Below are 20,376 nucleotides of genomic sequence, written 5' to 3'. Positions count from 1 at the left end.
CTGATTCACTTACTTTTAAAATATAAATTAAGCACATTATATATGTAAGAGATCATTCTAGGTACTTGGGGAAGGTGGGAGTAAATGCAAAAATGAATTGTTATGGACTGAACGTTTGTGTCCCCTCCCCAAATTGATATGTTGGAGCCTTAATTCCCAATGTGATGGCATTCGGAGGTGGGACCTTGGGAGGTAATTAGGTTTAGATGAGGTCATGAGGGTAGCTCCCATTATGGGATTCATGTCCTTATAATAAGAGGAAGGGAGACAAGAGTTCTCTCTCTCTCTCTACCATGAAAGGATACAGAGAGAAGAGAAGCCAGGAAGAGAGCCCTCACCGAGGAACCAAGTAGGCTGGAGCCTTGATCTTGGACTTCCCAGCCCTTAAAACTGTGAGAAATAGATTTCTGTTGTTTAAGCTATCCAGTCTATGTTATTCTGTTATGGCAGCCCAAACAGACTAATATGTGAATCATTCACAGGTCTTGACTTCAAAGTCAAGTCAACTAAAAGAGATAAGACAGGTACAACTGTAACAGAAATGTAATACAAAAGGCTGTAACTGCCACTAATGAGGTAGAAATAAAATGCTATGAGAGATCAAAGGATAAAGAAATGACTTTCCACCAATGGAACTGAGAAAGTGGAACTCAATAGGGGCATTTGAAGGTTAATGAAATGGAGGTGGCATTTATTTTATTATTATTTTTTAAACATCTTTATTGGAGTATAATTGCTTTACAATGGTGTGTTAGTTTCTGCTCTATAACAAAGTGAATCAGCTGTACATATACATATACCCCAATATCTCCTCCCTCTTGCGTCTCCCTCCCACCCTCCCTATCCCACCCCTCTACGTGGTCCCAAAGCACCGAGCTGATCTCCCTGTGCTATGCGGCTGCTTCCCACTAGCTATCTATTTTACATTTGGTAGTGTATATATGTCCATGCCACTCTCTCACTTTGTCCCAGCTTACCCTTCCCACTCCCCGTGTCCTCAAGTCCATTCTCTACGTCTGTGCCTTTATTCCTGTCCTGTCCCTGGGTTCTTCAGAAACATTTTTTTTTTTTAGATTCCATATATATGTGTTAGCATACGGTATTTGTTTTGCTCTTTCTGACTTACTTCACTCTGTATGACAGACTCTAGGTCCATCCACCTCACTACAAATAACTCAATTTCATTTCTTTTTATGGCTGAGTAATATTCCATTGTATATATGTGCCACATCTTCTTTATCCATTCATCTGTCGATGGACACTTAGGTTGCTTCCATGTCCTGGCTATTGTAAATAGAGCTGCAATGAACATTGTGGTACATGACCCTTTTTGAATTATGGTTTTCTCAGGGTATATGCCCAGTAATGGGATTGCTGGGTCATAGGGTAGTTCTATTTTTAGTTTCTTAAGGAACGTCCATACTGTTCTCCATAGTGGCTGTATCAATTTACATTCCCACCAACAGTGCAAGAGGGTTCCCTTTTCTCCACACCCTCTCCAGCATTTATTGTTTGTAGATTTTTTGATGATGGCCATTCTGACGGGTATGAGGTGATACCTCATTGTAGTTTTGATTTGCATTTCTCTAATGATTAGTGATGTTGAGCATTCGTTCATCTGTTTGTTGGTAATCTGTATATCTTCTTTGGAGAAATGTCTATTTAAGTCTTCTGCCCATTTTTGGTTTGGGTTGTTTGTTTTTTTGACATTGAGCTGCTTGTAAATTCTGGAGATTAATCCTTTGTCAGTTGCTTCATTTGCAAATATTTTCTCCCATTCTGAGGGTTGTCTTTTCGTCTTGTTTATGGTTTCCTTTGCTGTGCAAAAGCTTTTAAGTTTCATTAGGTTCCATTTGTTTATTTTTGTTTTTATTTCCATTTCTCTAGAAGGTGGGTCAAAAAGGATCTTGTTGTGATTTATGTCATAGAGTGTTCTGCCTTTGTTTTCCTCTAAGTGTTGTATAGTGTCTGGCCTTACATTTAGGTCTTTAATCCATTTTGAGTTTATTTTTGTGTATGGTGTTAGGGAGTGTTCTAATTTCATTCTTTTACATGTAGCTGTCCTGTTTTCCCAGCACCACTTATTGAAGAGGCTGTCTTTTCTCCATTGTCTATTCTTGCCTCCTTTATCAAAAATAAGGTGACCATATGTGCATGGGTTTATCTCTGGGCTTTCTATCCTGTTCCATTGATCTATATTTGTGTTTTTGTGCCAGTACCATACTGTCTTGATTATCGTAGCTTTGTAGTATAGTCTGAAGTCTGGGAATCTGATTCCTCCAGCTCCGTTTTTCTTTCTCAGGATTGCTTTGGCTATTTGGGGTCTTTTGTGTTTCCATACAAATTGTGAAATTTTTTGTTCTACTTCTGTGAAAAATTCCATTGGTAGTTTGAAAGGGATTGCATTGAATCTGTAGATTGCTTTTGGTAGTATAGTCATTTTCACAATGTTGATTCTTCCAATCCAAGACATGGTATATCTCTCTATCTGTTTGTATCACCTTTAATTTCTTTCATCTTTCTTATAGTTTTCTGCATACAGATCTTTTGTCTCCCTAGGTAGGTTTATTCCTAGGTATTTTATTCTTTTTGTTGCAGTTGTAAATGGGAGTGTTTCCCTAATTTGTCTTTCAGATTTTTCATCATTAGTGTATAGGAATGCAAGAGATTTCTGTGCATTAATTTTGTATCCTGCTACTTTACCAAATTCATTGATTAGCTCTAGTAGTTTTCTGGTGGCATCTTTAGGATTCTCTATGTATAGTATCATGTCATCTGCAAACAGTGACAGCTTTACTTCTTCTTTTCCAACTTGGATTCCTTTTATTTCTTGTTTCTTCTCTGACTGCTGTGGCTAAAACTTCCAAAACTATGTTGAATAATAGTGGTGAGAGTGGACAACCTTGTCTTGCTCCTGATCTTAGTGGAAATGGTTTCAGTTTTTCACCATTAAGAACGATGTTGGCTGTGGGTTTGTCATATATGGCCTTTATTATGTTGAGGTAAGTTCCCTCTATGCCTACTTTCTGGAGGGTTTTTAGCTTAAATGAGTGTTGAATTTTGTCAAAAGCTTTTTCTGCATCTGTTAAGATGATCATATGGTTTTTCTCCTTCAATTTGATAATGTGGTGTATCACATTGACTGATTTGCATATATTGAAGAATCCTTGCACTCCTGGGATAAAATCCACTTGATCATGGTGTATGATCCTTTTAATGTGCTGTTGGATTCTGTTTGCTAGTATTTTGTTGAAGATTTTTGCACCTATGTTCATCAGTGATATTGGCCTGTAGTTTTCTTTCTTTGTGACATCTTTGTCTGGTTTTGGTATCAGGGTGATGGTGGCCTCATGGAATGAGTTTGGAAGTGTTCCTCCCTCTGCTATATTTTGGAAGAGTTTGAGAAGGATAGGTGTTAGTTCTTCTCTAAATGTTTGATAGAATTTGCCTGTGAAGCCATCTGGTCCTGGGCTTTTGTTTGTTTGAAGAATTTTAATCACAGTCTCAATTTCAGTGCTTGTCATTGGTCTGTTTATATTTTCTATTTCTTCCTGGTTCAGTCTCAGAAGGTTGTGCATTTCTAAGAATTTGTCCATTTCTTCCAGGTTGTACATTTTATTGCCATATAGTTGCCTGTAGTAATCTCTCATGATCCTTTGTATTTCTGCAGTGTCAGTTGTTACTTCTCCTTTTTCATTTCTAATTCTATTGATTTGAGTCATCTCTCTTTTTTTCTTGATGAGTCTGGCTAATGGTTTATCACTCTTGTTTATCTTCTCAAAGAGCCAGCTTTTACTTTTATTGATCTTTGCTATCGTTTCCATCATTTCATTTTCATTTATTTCTGATCTGATCTTTATGATTTCTTTCCTTCTGCTAACTTTGGGGTTTTTTTTGTTCCTCTTTCTCTAATTGCTTTAGGTGTAAGGTTAGGTTGTTTATTTGAGATGTTTCTTGTTTCTTGAGGTAGGATTATATTGCTATAAACTTCCCTCTTAGAACTGCTTTTGCTGCAACCCATAGATTTTGGGTCGTCATGTTTTCATTGTCATTTGTTTCTAGGTATTTTTTGATTTCCTCTTTGATTTCTTCAGTGATCTCTTGGTTATTAAGTAGTGTATTGTTTAGCCTCCATGTGTTTGTATTTTTTACAGATTTTTTCCTGTAATTGATATCTAGTCTTATAGCACTGTGGTCAGAAAAGATACTTGATACAATTTCAATTTTCTTAAATTTACCAAGGCTTGATTTGTGACCCAAGATATGATCTATCCTAGAGAATGTTCCATGAGAACTTGAGAAGAAAGTGTATTCTCTTGTTTTTGGATGGAATGTCCTATAAATATCAATTAAGTCCATCTTGTTTAATGTATCATTTAAAGCTTGTGTTTCCTTATTTATTTTCATTTTGGATGATCTGTCCATTGGTGAAAATGGAGTGTTAAAGTCCCCTACTATGATTGTGTTACTGTCGATTTCCCCTTTTATGGCTGTTAGCATTTGCCTTATGTATTGAGGTGCTCCTATGTTGGGTGCATAAATATTTACAATTGTTATATCTTCTTCTTGGATTGATCCCTTGATCATTATGTAGTATCCTTCTTTGTCTCTTGTAATAGTCTTTATTTTAAAGTCTATTTTGTCTGATATGAGAATTGCTACTCCAGCTTTCTTTTGATTTCCATTTGCATGGAATATCTTTTTCCATCCCCTCACTTTCAGTCTGTATGTGTTCCTAGGTCTGAAGTGGTTCTCTTGTAGACAGCATATATATGGGTCTTGTTTTTGTATCCATTCAACCAGTCTATGTCTTTTGGTTGGAGCATTTAATCCATTTACATTTAAGGTAATTATCAATATGTATTTTCCTATTACCATTTTCTTAATTGTTTTGGGTTTGTTATCGTAGGTCTTTTCCTTCTCTTGTGTTTCCTGCCTAGAGAAGTTCCTTTAGCATTTGTTGTAAAGCTGGTTTGGTGGTTCTGAATCCTCTTAGCTTTTGCTTGTCTGTAAAGCTTTTAATTTCTCCGTCGAATCTGAATGAGATCCTTGCTGGGTAGAGTAATCTTGGTTGTAGGTTTTTCCCTTTCATCACTTTAAATATGTCCTGCCACTCCCTTCTGGCTTGCAGAGTTTCTGCTGAAAGATCAGCTGTTAATCTTATGGGGATTCCCTTGTATGTTATTTGTTGCTTTTCCCTTGTTGCTTTTAATATTTTTTCTTTGTATTTAATTTTTGATAGTTTGATTAATATGTGTCTTGGCGTGTTTCTCCTTGGATTTATCTCTGCGCTTCCTGGACTTAACTATTCCTTTCCCATATTAGGGAAGTTTTCAACTATAATGTCTTCAAATATTTTCTCAGTCCCTTTCTTTTCCTCTTCTTCTTCTGGGACCCCTATAATTTGAATGTTGGTGCGTTTAATGTTGTCCCAGAGGTCTCTAAGACTGTCCTCAATTCTTTTCATTCTTTTTTATTTATTCTGCTCTGCAGTAGTTATTTCCACTATTTTATCTTCCAGGTCACTTATCTGTTCTTCTGCCTCAGTTATTCTGGTATTGATTCTTTCTAAAGTATTTTTAATTTCATTTATTGTATTTTTCACCATTGTTTGGGAAGTGGCATTTAAATGGAACCTTGAATAGAAGAGGATTTCAGATGGAGAGCACAGAATGGCCAACACATGGATGAAGGGAAGCAGGAAGCAATGGAGAAATAGCAATGGTATATGTAGAAAGAAGAGTGGGAAATGAGGCTGCAAACACTTGCAATTAGACCATGGAAAACTTTGAATGCCAGTTTAAGGAGTGTGAACTTTATTCTCTCGGCACTGAAAACCCATTAAAATTTTTTGAGTAGAAAAGCACCATAATCGGAGCTGTGATTCAGAAGATTAATTTGGCAATAATCTAATCCTTAAATTGTAATGAAAGAGCATAGTTAAATTTTTTTTTTTTAAAGGAACGGGTTGGATTTGAGGCTGATGCTTTTTTTTTTTTAATTTATTTATTTTATTTTTATTTTTGGCTGTGTTGGGTCTTCGTTTCTGTGCGAGGGCTTTCTCTAGTTGTGGCAAGCGGGGGCCACTCTTCATCGTGGTGCGCAGGCCTCTCACTATGGCAGCCTTTCTTGTTGAGGAGCATAGGCTCCAGATGCGCAGGTTCAGTAGTTGTGGCTCATGGGCCTAGCTGCTCCGTGGCATGTGGGATCTTCCCAGACCAGGGCTCGAACCCATGTCCCCTGCATTAGCAGGCAGATTCTCAACCACTGCGCCACCAGGGAAGCCCAAGCATAGTTAAATATTTACCTGCTTTATTTGTATTCAAATGCCTATAAAATGTGGCCAATACCATGTAGACTTTTGCTAGAAAGTTTTACTCTAATTTCGTACAACATCATGTGCTATCACGTAAATAAACCAGCCCCTGGGATTCATGAGGCATTAAAAGCAAGAACTCTTTGAGGTGGTCAGATATTAGGGAACTGAACTCAAAGTATAGTAGTTAACTCACCTGATGGAACTTCCATTTCTCTGCAATATTTTTGAGACACTAAAATATACGGAACCATTCTGATAAGGTACAGGTTGGTATGCCAACCCTGCTTGCTGCCCCCTGAGAATGGAAGTACCAGCAGATTAGGGTGACAGTGAGACCAGCAGATGTAAGACTAAGAGAACACATCCCAATTCCTTCCTTACCATGTTCCTCTGGGAACTTGCCATTCTAAGCACTAGGAATTATACCCATCACTGCACCAGATTTGGTCACTGATGCTCCAATGGCAAGAGTACAACAGTAGAGCTTCTCAAACTTCACTGAATTACCTGGAGAACTTGTTAGAAAATATAGATTTCTGGCCTCACCTCCTGAGATTCTGATTCAGTAGGTCTAGGATGAGGCCCAAAAATCTGCATTTTTAACAAACTTTCCCAGGTACTCAAATGCAAGTAACCTATTAGGTGACTACATAATTTATTATTCAAGCCAGGACCCATTTGAGAGTAAACAAGGGTGCAATTAATAAATACACCTGCACAACAGGCATAAACTAGGACTATCCCAGACAAACCTAGACATGGTCAACCTACCTAAGGACCACTCTGAAAAATTCTATTATCAAGGGAGCTCAACTAAGTAGAGCCACCAAAGAACACTAGCAAGCAGGACAATGCCTTCTAAAAAGAAGGGAGGGAAAAGAAGGGCCAAAAAGAGATGTCATGACTGGACATCTGGTTTACCTTGTGACCCAGAGAGAATTTTTAAGCTAATACAGAGGTACCTGCTTCAAACCTCATCTTCCAGTCTTTGCTGTTGAAATTGCCATTTATGATTGTCCAAAAGATGTCAGCACCATGAGGAAGTGACAAAGCGTGAAGAAGGAGAGGAACTGCCAACGAAGACAGCTGGGAGAATTCAGATTTGACGACTCTCCACAGGCTGGGGAATCAAGAAGAAGCAAAGTGGTTACAGTTATGATAATCTTTCTAGGAAAAAAATCTTATTATCTTAGTTTGTGGGAAGTATAGTTAACAGAGGGCTGGTAGGGATGCTTTTGGTGAAATTCCATTCATTCACAAGAGTATAATCCTTGGATAAACTGTTCCTGTGCTCTTTTCCTATGTTAATTTTTTTAAAGAAATTACTTTTATGTAATAACATAGGAAAACACTACCAGTTAACAGTGTATTTTTAACATAAAAAGTAAAAATTGTATATTATAAATGCAGGTACATAAATGAACAATGACTGTTAAATAATAACTGATATTAGTTACATTAAGATGATGGGGTGATAAGTGATTTTTAAAATTTTTCTTATAGTGAACATCTGGAGAATTGTGTTGGTTTTGTCTGCCCAGCAGCCTTTTCCTCTTATTCTAGCAAAGAACAACTCTTTTTCTATTAAGAACAGCCTCTCCACTAACTGGCAGGGCTGTCAATCAAGTTCCCCCACCTTGTCTATCCTAATAATGAACACAAAACCCAGGGTGATCAAAATACTTCAATGTCATGAAGAGTGATTAGTCCAGGGGTGGGTGGGCCTGTGACCCAAGCATGAGAGTGCTAGCATCTTTTTTCCAGGTTTTGATATGTACTCTGAAATCTCAAGAATGAAGTGTAATGTCGATCTAGGGCTGCTAGCAACCCTCTCTCTTTCCCACCTCACAGGAACAGCCTGAGGAGAAGAAGCCAACACAGAGAGAACTAGGATAAGTGATGGGGAGGGAGAAAGGGGCGGGGAAAGAGAGAGAGAAAAAAAGAGAGAGAGAGAGGTATCCCTGGTAACATCTTATGAGTACTTGCCATTCTTAAAACCAGACCACTACTGGTCAAAAACATACCTTAGCAAGTTTAAGCTAAGTCCCTATCATTGCATGGCAGAATAATGCTGAATATATATTTCTAGTAATAATGTTTTCAAACATTTTATTCAATTATTTAAAGTATGCCTTTTGTTTCTTTTTGTTTTGTTTAATTTTGTTTTGTTTTCTATTTGGCTCCAGAGTTAATATCAGAATCAAAACTATGTTCGACTTTAAAAACTTATAATGCAGCACTAAGAGAAAGGAGAAGTGACACATTATCTCCGTTTTACAGAGAACATATTGCGGTACATGTCACTAGAGAGCCTTGGTTTTGAGAAGACGTACTAAAGCTATGGAATGAAAAGGAGTAACTTTCAAACACTGTGTGCTTCATCTTAATAATAGAAATCAGACAAATATAGATCTAATCCCAACCCTGCCATTAGTTAGCTGTGTAACCAAGTGTAAATTTCTTAACTTCTCTGAACTTTTGTTTCCTCCCAATGCTGGTTGTATTAAATGAAATGATACATAGTACTTAACACATAGTAGGTACTCAAAAAGCTTGAGCTACTGTTATCATTGTGTGATGAAGGATGATGATGCTTCCAGAGCACAACAGTAGGTCTTATATAAGAAGAATGTCCAAAAAATTGCCCTCATGGAGCTTGCAGTTTAGTTGAAGGAGGCAAAACATATATATATATATATATATATATATATATATATATATATATATATATATATATATATACAGCACTAGTAGAAAACCATCTCAGTGACAAAAAATTCTGGATTTGGCCAGTAACATATAGCTCTCCCAGTTCTCTAAGGCAGTCTTGTTTGAAAAATGGAAGAGTGTCCCTTCCCCAAATCCCTACATTGTCCACCATGGCTTTTGTGTCAGGGTGGTACTTTGGGGGAAAAACCTGGGCTACAAAGCCCAAAGGCTGAGGCAGAGATCCCACGGCATCAGCAATCCAAATGGCCTGGGTACATATTTGGTAGAGATCGCTTTAACAACAAAAGTCAGCCCACCTAGAGTACACAGTATTCTTAAGTCATCTAACAACTGAAAGGCATAAAATAATCCTTATTTTCCTTTTCTACTTCTAAAGTACCTACCAAAGACAATTACTATTCTTCATATCGACATACTCAAAAATTAGACTACATAAAAGCAATAAAAGTAGTTCCCATAGGTAATTAGCCTGTGCTGGCTAAGAGAAATAACCCAATGAGTTGGTAAGTCTTATTCTAAAATTGATTTTCACAGATAAAAGCCTAAAATATGAACAAACATAAAACTACTAGAAAGACATACCTTGCAATCAACATGTGATCCTGAATGTAGGCTAAAAATTGAGGATGATCTTTTCTAGCACTGTATAAACACTCTCCATGTAGACAGAGGATCTTCAGGCAATTGAGCATATTAAAAAGAATGTCCGGCTCTTCAAACTTGGCCATTTCCTATGCAAAGAACCACAAGTTTACTGAGTTATCTAAAATGGCAATGCTACTAAATATAATATTCAAATATTTCAAAAAATATACCTGGAAAATGGTGTATATTAGTCTCAGCGTTACTGGAAGCTGTTGGTAGCAAAACTTTCTTTCAGTATCATTCTTTATTGCTGGGAAGAAATAATTACACAAAGGTTAGCATAACTCCTTCCCTCCACCGTTCGTGAATTGATCAAGACCATAAAACAAAGAGGAGTAAAAACAGAAATGGAATATATTAAAAAGTGTTCATGTAATGTGTTTCTTTGTTCTCCAAGGTAGCATATATCCTTTCCATGATGCAAGTGCAGGAAACCTTCTAGATTTAGGATCCTCAGCTTCCACCTTCCACTGTGTATTCAGATGTCTTTGATTCCCTGAAGCAACCCCAGCCCAGCCCTATGCTCCTGTGGGCAGCTATTTCTGCTGATACCTGGAGGGGTCTTAGGGTCTGCCGAGGTTTGCCTTCCTAATTGAAAGGGAGATAAGCAGGTATTAAAGAGAGATATGCAACTTATACTAGCACCTAAGGAGGGATTTACCCCAGGACTCAAGTGTACAATATTCACACATGCACAGGACTCCCATGTGCAAAAAGGGAGCCTTTTAAAGCAGTTGAGCATATTCAAATCAGAACTACTCATGGTTTTATCTTCTTGTGAGGAGCTCTAAAAAGACCTTTGGGGACTTCCCTGGTGACGCAGTGGTTAAGAATCCGCCTGCCGATGCAGGGGACACGGGTTTGATCCCTGGACCGGGAAAATCTCACATGCCGCGGAGCGACTGAGCCCGTGAGCCACCACTACTGAGCCCACGTGCCACAACTACTGAGGCCGCGTGCTGCAACTACTGAAGCCCGAGCACCTAGAGCCCGTGCTCCACAACAAGAGAAGCCACCGCAATGAGAAGCCCGTGCACCGCAACGAAGAGTAGCCCCCGCTCACCGCAACTAGAAAAAGCCCGCTCACCACAACTAGAAAAAGCCCGCACACAGCACGAAGACCCAACACAGCCATAAATAAATATATAAATTTATTAAAAATAAGTAAATAAATAAATAAAAAGACCTTTGCCTCTATAGTGGGTAGTGGTGGTATATTTTACATGAGGCATGCTAGAGAAAAGAATTCACAAGTTAACCAGATATAGAAACTAATGTAAAATGTTTTCAAATCACCATTATAAGTTTTGGCAATTCCTAGGATCAGAGACAGTGAGAGTCAAACCCTCTTGGTGTATATACTAGTTTATTGGGGATCTTCCACTCCGATGTATTTTAAATACTTGTTATCGGCACTAAACTCTATTTTGTCTAGCATGAAAAAAAATTTTTAACATTTTTAGTGGAGGACATCTCTGACTGCTATAAGGAATAGGCACCAGGCCACAAAATGCAGAAACAGGAAATACTCTAGAATAAGAGAGGGAACCGCTGGACACGTGTCAGTAGAGCACCCATCTGTTCTCTGACAGAGGAGCTCAAGACCGACACCTGAAGACCCACAGAGCAGAAGCAGGGTCAGCGTGCTTAGCAGCCAGGAAGGCCGGTCCTGGAAGAAAATTCCTCTTCCCTGAGGAGACAAGTGATAACTGTGTCCTGTAAGACAGCGGAAGGTAAAAGAAGGAAAACAGACCAGAAGCTGTGACCAGAGCCTGAAGTAGTGTTTGGGGGAGATGAATAGAGCAAATGTTTAAATAAGTGGAGTTTACAACAATGAAGCAAAGGAAAGAGTAATTTATAAAAACAAATTGCTTAATTTTCACCATTGTTCAGATAAAATGTTACATATAAATAAAAATGGTAGTTAATTGATTTGTGTGCTATGTCAGGCTTAAAAATATATATTTAGGGGCTTCCCTGGTGGCCCAGTGGTTGAGAATCTGCCTGCCAATGCAGGGGACACGGGTTCGAGCCCTGGTCTGGGAAGATCCCACATGCCGCGGAGCAACTAAGCCCGTGAGCCATAACTACTGAGCCTGCACGTCTGGAGCCTGTGCTCCGCAACGAGAGGCCGCGATAGTGAGAGGCCCGCGCACCGCGATGAAGAGTGGCCCCCACTTACCGCAACTAGAGAAAGCCCTCACACAGAAACGAAGACCCAACACAGCCAAAAATAAATAAATAAATAAATAAAATTTAAAAACCAAACCCATAAGACCAGAAAAAAAACTTACAAAAAAAAATATATTTACATCTAAAGAGTACAGGTTATTGGATCGTAAGTGAAATTGTTGCTTCCCTTAGGCATCAATGCCTGATAGAAACATGGCCCTGGGATCTAGTCTCAACCCTGCCACTAACTAGTTGTACAATATTTGGGTTTCCAATTCCCAGTCCCCCACCCCCAAATATGCCCAGAATCAGGGGTGAGCAGGTGGAGGTCATTTCATTCTGTGTTGCAACTCCTCAGATGATCCTGATGCTCTATTACAGTTTTGAAATCATGTTAAGCATAAAGCATAAACCAGGAATGAATAACTTGTGCTATACGACCATGGGCAAGTTGCTTAACCCATCTTGGATGTACTTTCCGCATCTGCAAAGTGAGAAGGCTGACCTAGATCAGCAGGTTTCAAATTCCTTGCTATGAAATCCTTTGTTGAAAGAGAATCTTACTTAGAACTCCAACATAGGAAATAGCGCAAGTCAGAACACTCTGGTTGAAGCAGGGTGGGGAGCCTGGGTCTTTATCATTTGCCCACATGTTCTCACCAATTGCCACCCCAATTAAGGAAGGTCAAAAGGAAACAACACAGAGATTTACAACTCCAAGTACACACTGAAAACCAATGAAGTAGGTTATCTCAGGTGTTTCCTCATCTAAGTTTCAATGGTTCTAAATAGTGTGAGGCAACATATACAACCTCAACTAACTATTTACACAATCACGCTGAAGCAGTTAGTTTCAACCAAGCATTTTGTACTAATGATGTAGTTACCTTGGTCTGATAAGACACCCCATGACTTGCAACGAGCCCCACAAAACAGTCACTTAATAATGTTTGCTGAAGAAATGATGGAAAGCTTCCCAAACTTTGGTTCTGGGGAGTAGGCTCCCCAGGGGCCAGGTATTCTAACAATTCAGGATAGTGGAAGCAAGAAGATACAAATTTCGAGAGTGTCACAGTGCAGATCCAGAAACCAGGCTTTCTCAGAGGCACGTGGAGTCCCATCCTAAATACCTGAAACTCCTTTAGAGTTTGAGGAGCTGGAGATGATTCCAGGCCTGCCTGCCATCTTGCTCGTCCCAATTCGCCTACATAGAGCCTTTAAGCAAGGTAGAAAGAGGTCATCTCTCTTCCCAGCTCTCAGCAGAGCCAACTAGCCTTAGAGTACGACTTGTACAGCTATTCACGGTGAGCCCATCCGGGGTCACAGCCATGCCCCTGGGGCTCAGAAGCTGCACGAGCTCAACTTTGGTCACCTCTATCCAAAAACACTGTGCTTTGGCCAAATGCCCTGAGTGGCTATCAAGAGTGTTGGCACCCTCCACTTGGGCCCTTCAGCCTTGGTTCACAGCTACTTCTCCACAGAGAACGTGATTCACTACATGTAGCGGTGATGCTTTCACGGACAGGGTAGGTTTTTATCGATAGCATGCTCCTGCTGCCAGAAATATGCTCAGTGACCTCTCTTCTATGAGAAGCACATCCTGGACCTGTTCACTTCATAATCTTGAGAGAAATGGTTCATGCGCACAAGTCTGTACTGAGGAACCCGAGTCTGAGCTTGCCCAAGCCGATGGTGATCTAAGAAATCCGGGTTCTGAGTGTTAGGCCTGTGCAAACTGGGATGTGCACACCTCTCTCCGCATCAGCCAGAGTTCACCTACCAGCATGTTCCATGGGCTCGGTGCGATTGCCTGGGTTCTCCTCATGCTTAGTTGCTGGATTCTCCTCCTCCTCACCTTCCGGGCCTATAATAAACTCTGGTCTGGAAGAAAGGAGGCTATCCTCAAGGCTGTCTGTGGGCTCCTGAAACAAATATGACAAGCAGCCAGATGAGCAGCCCTTTGGGGATGTAAAGAACGGTTCCACTTAGTTCAACAAAGATGGGTGAGCGCCTGCTGTGGCCCAGGCCCTGTGCTGAGCCCCAGAGGGCAAACGCACGTGCCTCCACAGAGACTTGAGTTTATTGCCATAATGGTTAAAGGAAATTTGGATCAGCTGTTTTCTGAAATATTTTCATTCCCTTAAAATAAATATGGAAAAAAATCTCAAAAACATTGTTAAATCTTCCTAGGCCTGCTTTCTCATCTCTGCTGTAATTCCTGTGAGCATGTCCCACTTGCCAGGTGATTCCAATCCATGCTCATTTTGTTTAATCACAGCACTTAATTAGCAGAGAATAATAAGGGGTTCACACCAATATATTTAGATACAAATACTGGTTGCTGGGGGAAGTCAAATTTTTAGGAGCAAGAAATTTCTATAATATGTGAGTTAAAGAGAGCAAGGTATGGCAACCCAGGTGTCCATCAACAGATGAACAGATAGACAAAATGCATACAATGGCATATTATTCACCCTTGAAAAGGAAGGAAATTCTGACACATGCTGCAACATGAATGGACTTTGAGGACATTATGCTAAGTGAAATAAGCCAGTCAAAAAAGGACAAATTTTCTTTTTTAACATCTTTATTGGAGTATAACTGCTTTACAGTGTTGTGTTAGTTTCTGCTGTATAACAAAGTGAATCGGCTATATGCATATGTATATCCCCATATCCCCTCCCTCTTGTGTCTCTCTCCCACCCTCTCTATCCCACCCCTCTAGGTGGACACACAGCACCGAGCTGATCTCCCTGTGCTATGCGGCTGCTTCCCACTAGCTATGATTTTACATTTGGTAGTGTATATATGTCCATGCCACTCTCTCACTTTGTCCCAGCTTACCCTTCCCCCTCCCCGTGTCCTCAAGTCCATTCTCTACATCTGCATCTTTATTCCTGACCTGCCGTTAGGTTCTTCAGAACCATTTTTTTCTTTTTTTTTTTAGATTCCATATATATGTGTTAGCATACGGTATTTGTTTTTCTCTTCCTGTCTTACTTCACTCTGTATGACAGTCTCTAGGTCCATCCACCTCACTACAAATAACTCAATTTCATTTCTTTTTATGGCTGAGTAATATTCCATTGTATATATGTGCCACATCTTCTTTATCCATTCATCTGTCGATGGACACTTAGGTTGCTTTCATGTCCTGGCTATTGTAAATAGAGCTGCAATGAACATTGTGGTACGTGACTCTTTTTGAATTATGGTTTTCTCAGGGTATATGCCCAGTAGTAGGATTGCTAGGTCGTATGGTAATTCTATTTTTAGTTAAAAAAGGACAAATATTGGATTATTGCACTTATATGAGGTATCTACAGGAGTCAAACTCATAGAAACAGAAAGTAAAATGGTGGTCTCCAGGGGTTAAGGGGAGGGAGAAATGGGCATTATTGTTTGATGGGTATAGAGTTTCCATTTTGCAAGACAAAAAGATTGGTTGCACAACAATGTGAATATACTTAACACTATATCTGTATGTCTATATATAGATATATAACAAGCTGGAAAATGGGTGAAAAAGAAGATTTAAAGAGAGAGAGAGAATGTACTAGGAATAGCTACCGTTTAAAATATCCATCTCTAGTTATCCTCCTATTCCAGTTTTATTCTCTCTTTCAACTCCCACCTTCAAATGTCCTCTTTTAAAATCATCCTCTTTTAGGGGAAAGGTTGGGGGAGGGATAAATTAGGAGTTTGGAATTAACATATACACAGTACTATATATAAAATAGATAATCAACAAGGACCTACTGTATAGCACAGGGAACTGTACCCAATGATCTGTAATAACCTATATGGGACAAAAATCTGAAAAAGAATGGATATATGTATATGTATAACTGAATCACTTTGCTGTACACCTGAAACTAACACAGCATTGTAAATCAACTATACTCCAATATAAAATAAAAATTAAATTAAAAAAATTTTTAAATAAATAAAATTTTAAAATATCCTCTTTAGCTAACACTTTAACCAGTAATTTGAAGAATTACTTGATAGCCAGCTGAAAGCAAGAAGGAGGTAAAGATTGTTGGGATACATGAAGGACACCAAGAAGAAAGAAACCAGTGCTAAAACGGTGTCTGGGAGGGTTCTGAAGAGTATCTTTGCCAACTTCGCAGTTTTGCTGAGGCTGGCCCTGTTCCTTGGTCACCCATGAACAAGACACTAAATCAAATTATAAACTGAGTTTCATAAAATTCGATATGGCAAAAAGTTTCCTGCTGCCTACACCCAGTTTTCTTCGGCGCACACCCAGTAACTCACGTGTAATTTTCTGTAAATGGCAACATCATCAGCTCCCAAGCCAGAAAACATGGATTTGTCCTCAACTTTTCCATCGCTAAATGCTAACTAAACACCAAGTGCTGTTGATTCTCTTTCCTAAAAATCCGTCAGGTCCACACCTTCTCTTCATCACCACCATCACTGCTTTAGTTCAGGCTCCCCTGTTTCTCCCCTGAGTGACAGCATTACCTTCTGACTAGATGCCTGTCCCTGGCCTCCAAATCCTCTAATCTCTCTCCTCCACTGGCAGAATTTCTCAAATCCATCAAATTATATCACCACCCTGATTAAAATTCTTCAGGATTCCCCCATTGTCGCCAAGACAAAATCCTTACCTCTTAGCTTGGCAGACAGAGCCCTTAATAAATGTGACTATAAAACTGAGTCTACCTTTTACTCCTTTGCCATCCTCCTCGCTGCTCTAGCAACGATGAACTACTCATAGTTTCCTGAGTGTATCATCACCCCCTTTCCTCTGTATCATTTAAACAGAGGGTTTTCTGGGTCTCAACAGTCCTTCTCTCCTAGCACCTTCATTTCATTAACTCCACTCCTCCTTCAAATATGCGCTCAGCAGACATGTCCTCCGGGAAGACCTTGCCGATCCCCATCACCTCTAACCTAGATTCATCCTCTCTCTGTCCTCCCATAGCTATCTTGTTCATCTCTTCCTCACTATGCTCATCATGAGCATCTTAGGTTTTTCATTTACGTAAACATCTTCCTGATTAGGCTCTAAGCTAGACGATGTTTTCGAATCATCTATTACTGTGACTGTTTTAGAACCATCTATTACTGTGACTGCTTTAGACTGTATACCCAATGACGGTGTTAAAAGACCGTACTACAGGAACATTATGTTGTGGCAGGTAGGGCTAATAAGTTACGTGGGCTGAAAGGTATTTAAAGACAGAAGAAACACTTTACTGCATGTATACTATACATACCCCAAAAATTTTTTTAAAGAAGTCGCTTTCTACCTAGACAAACACTAGGGGAAGAAGAAGAGAAGATGGCGAACACCACCTCAAATGATACAGGTTCATCTACCTATGATGCTATGCGGGTATTTTGGTGATGTGTGTATCTTAGATGGAAAATAGGCTAAACAGGGAATAACTAATATATGGAGTAGACAATTCATGGCATATATTAGTTGTTCCCTATTTAAACGATTTTCTTAAAAAGCAGAAAATGAAATGAAAGCTTTATTGGTTGTTGATCAAGTCAATGGGTTTTACACACTGAGGTGACCAAGGAATTTTCAGTGTCCATATCCAATCTACTTACTCAATATTTGATGTCTATATTTTGTAGTATTCATTGTTATCTAAACTTTGTAACATAACTTTGTGATAAAAGTTATTTCAAGAATACCAGTCATGCTTTGTATTTATGAAAATTGTATGAACGGATATACTACAACCCTAACTCATGACTCAAGAATTCTAACTCAAGAATTCTGTGTAATGTAGCTCCATCTCGTGTCTCTTTCCAGGAGCCTGAGTTAGCGGAAGGAACAGGGAAACTTTCTTTTAACGCAATCTCACATATAACCCAGCGTGGAGCATAAGATAATACTGGAGGAAGACTCCATTACACCATCTACTGCAGTCTTTATTACCATTAGACAAGTATCATCTCATGTCTTCAACTGCTTACCACCAGCCGGCTTTCTTCTTTGGGAGCCAGTCTCTCCAGGAGCTCACAAGCAAGTTGATAGCAGAGAATACTAGACTGACATAAGTTACACTCAATTGCTTTTTCTTCCTTCTGGCAGGTGTGGGAGCCCCCCCAGGGGGCTTGGAAGACATTGTTTATAATGGAAATAATGTCCTTTGATAAGCTGTGCTCTAAGCCCATCGTGATCCCATCATCTTGTAACTCCATCTGAAAGATACCGAAAAAAGGCCAAAAAAAAAAAAAAAAAAAGAAGAAGAAGAAGAAGGAGTTTGGTCTGTTTGTCCAATATTCCACTGGCACACTAACTGGGGACAATTTTCACTAACTGATGACAATATAAATTATTTAAAGATGATAAGGCTTACAGACCATGAGCATACATTACTTTCCATGGACTCTTCTAAAAAGAATATAAACACAATACAAAGTAATAGGAATTATTTTTTAAGTCATGTAGGACATTTAAAAGAGAGTTCTTTTTTAAAGCCATCAATTTGTGAGATTTTACACATTTAAAAAATGCTGTTCCTCACCTAGTGTCCAGATCTTGGTTTCTAAATACCATTATCCACTAAAGGAACCAGGACTCCTTGGAGAAATGGCTGATTCCAGGGTTGGGGCTAGGAAAATATAAAATGAGCCTGGAACATTCTGTCATGTGAGACATTAAGGAAGTGTTCAAAGAATGATGGGAATATTTCAAAAGAACACAGAAGCCAGCTTGAAGGGACTCTCATTAGCCAAATGTGGGATGAAATGAGCCTCAAAATAAATAATCATAGTAACAGATTTTAGCCCACTGAACAAAAGAATCCATGACTACATTCGGGTATAAGTAGATTAAACAAATAAATATATAAATGGGAGAGGCAGGGAACCTGTTCCTTCAGTAGAATGCCAGCTAATAAATTAAAAGAAATGATGGAATTAGAAAATTATCATTTGGTAACCAATAGAGTAAAAATTGATTCAGGCATGAACCATCCATGGATACTAAAACTAGAAGGTGAAAGTCTGATGAAAAACAGGAAATCTGTCTTAAAGTAGCTCCCTACAAGTTAGTTATTAATTACAAAGGGGAAAATAGTGGCTTTGTAGTAGAGAAATCTGGCAGAAATCACCTTAACCAAGTTATTACCACCAGTAATGGGACATTATCATGTCATGTGCTCCCTGATATCATGCACTGAAAACAACATAACATCACATCTGTGGTATGACTGACAAAAATGCTTAACTCAAACTGATTCATAAGGAAACATCAGACAAACTCAAATTGAGAAATATTCTATAAAGTAACTGGACTGTACTCTTCAGAAATGTCAAGAATATGAAAGATAAACAAAGATTAAAGAACTAATGAGTCAGGACAAATCGTTGTAATGAGTGATGCTGGATTGTGTCCTCAGTCAAAAATAACTTTTTACTTTTGCTATAAATACGGTATGATTATTATATCAATTTTTAAAATGAATAATTTCTGTAAGTTTTATAATAGATAATAATATTATAACAATATTAATTTCCTGATTTTGATAACTGCACTTGGTTATGTAAAGTATGTCATTTTTTTAGAAAATACACTCTGAAGTATTTAAGGATAAAGGGACATCCTGTTTGCAATTTACTTTCAAATGGTTCATTAAAAAATTCTACAATTCATACATACACATACAGATTAAGAGAGAGAGAGGAGAAATACATGTGGTAAATGTTGACATCTGGAGAATTTGGGGGAAAGTACTTGGGAATTTTTTGTACTATTCTTGCAACTTTTCTGCAAGTCTGAAATTATTTCAAAATAAAAAGTTAAGAAGAAATGTTCTCCTGACCAAAGCCTTTTTTAAACTTTTCTTTTAAAATTAACTTCAAAAATCAATTTATATAATATATTAAAATCAGCCCATCACTATAGAGTTGTACCTTGCTCTTCCCAAAAACAGTATTACCCAGTTTGTTCACCAAATTTGTTCAACAGAATCAATTCTAATGATGCTAGGGTGTTTCTAAAATTCATATCCATTCTCATGTGTCAACATCATTGCAGTTATTCATACAAGTACTTTTCAGACTCCTTAGGAAACCCCCATAGAAGTTTGTGAAATGTCTTGAGAGATGCTGCATCATTTCAGTAAGTGAGAAGATGCCCAACACATAGAAAGAATCACTATACGATGCCTTCCCTCATTCTTCACCTCTGAACTAAAGGAAGTTCATGCTTCAGCTACCTGCTTCAGGAGAAGATCAAACATGAGGATGAAACAATTTAGATTCATTTCATCGTCTTCACAATCAAAGTCAATAGTCCTTCCTCCTTGATGTCCAAAATTCTTGAAAGGACTACGAAATGGACTACGCATAGGACTCCGAAATGGACTCTGAAAAGGACTCTGAAATGGACTCAGCATATTGTGCTGAACTCGTCGACCAGGATCAGAGGCAACACTCACCTAGAAAAAGAACATTAACACACATAAGTGAACTCACAGAAGCTCAAATGGCTGTACAAAATATTTGCGGACTCTGTG

The 20,376-nt window shown here is 38.7% G+C and overlaps 1 protein-coding gene across 8 annotated transcripts in view; it reads right to left on the bottom strand.

The window, feature by feature from the left end:
• Positions 1 to 20,376, bottom strand: part of UNC79 (unc-79 homolog, NALCN channel complex subunit) — a 253,057-nt gene that overhangs the window by 97,930 nt on the left and 134,751 nt on the right. For all 8 annotated transcript variants that reach the window (XM_057539170.1, XM_057539172.1, XM_057539174.1 and 5 more), the window contains exons 18-23: positions 20,077 to 20,298; positions 17,828 to 18,055; positions 13,647 to 13,788; positions 9,865 to 9,944; positions 9,632 to 9,780; positions 7,282 to 7,439 (exon numbers count right to left, since the gene is read on the bottom strand). In XM_057539170.1, the coding sequence (XP_057395153.1) occupies positions 7,282 to 7,439; positions 9,632 to 9,780; positions 9,865 to 9,944; positions 13,647 to 13,788; positions 17,828 to 18,055; positions 20,077 to 20,298 (979 nt within the window). The remainder of the gene's footprint in view (positions 1 to 7,281; positions 7,440 to 9,631; positions 9,781 to 9,864; positions 9,945 to 13,646; positions 13,789 to 17,827; positions 18,056 to 20,076; positions 20,299 to 20,376) is intronic.

The sequence above is a fragment of the Balaenoptera acutorostrata genome (assembly GCF_949987535.1).
Source record: "Balaenoptera acutorostrata chromosome 3 unlocalized genomic scaffold, mBalAcu1.1 SUPER_3_unloc_1, whole genome shotgun sequence".
NCBI lineage: Eukaryota > Metazoa > Chordata > Mammalia > Artiodactyla > Balaenopteridae > Balaenoptera > Balaenoptera acutorostrata.
This window is presented reverse-complemented; position numbering and strand designations above follow the sequence as displayed.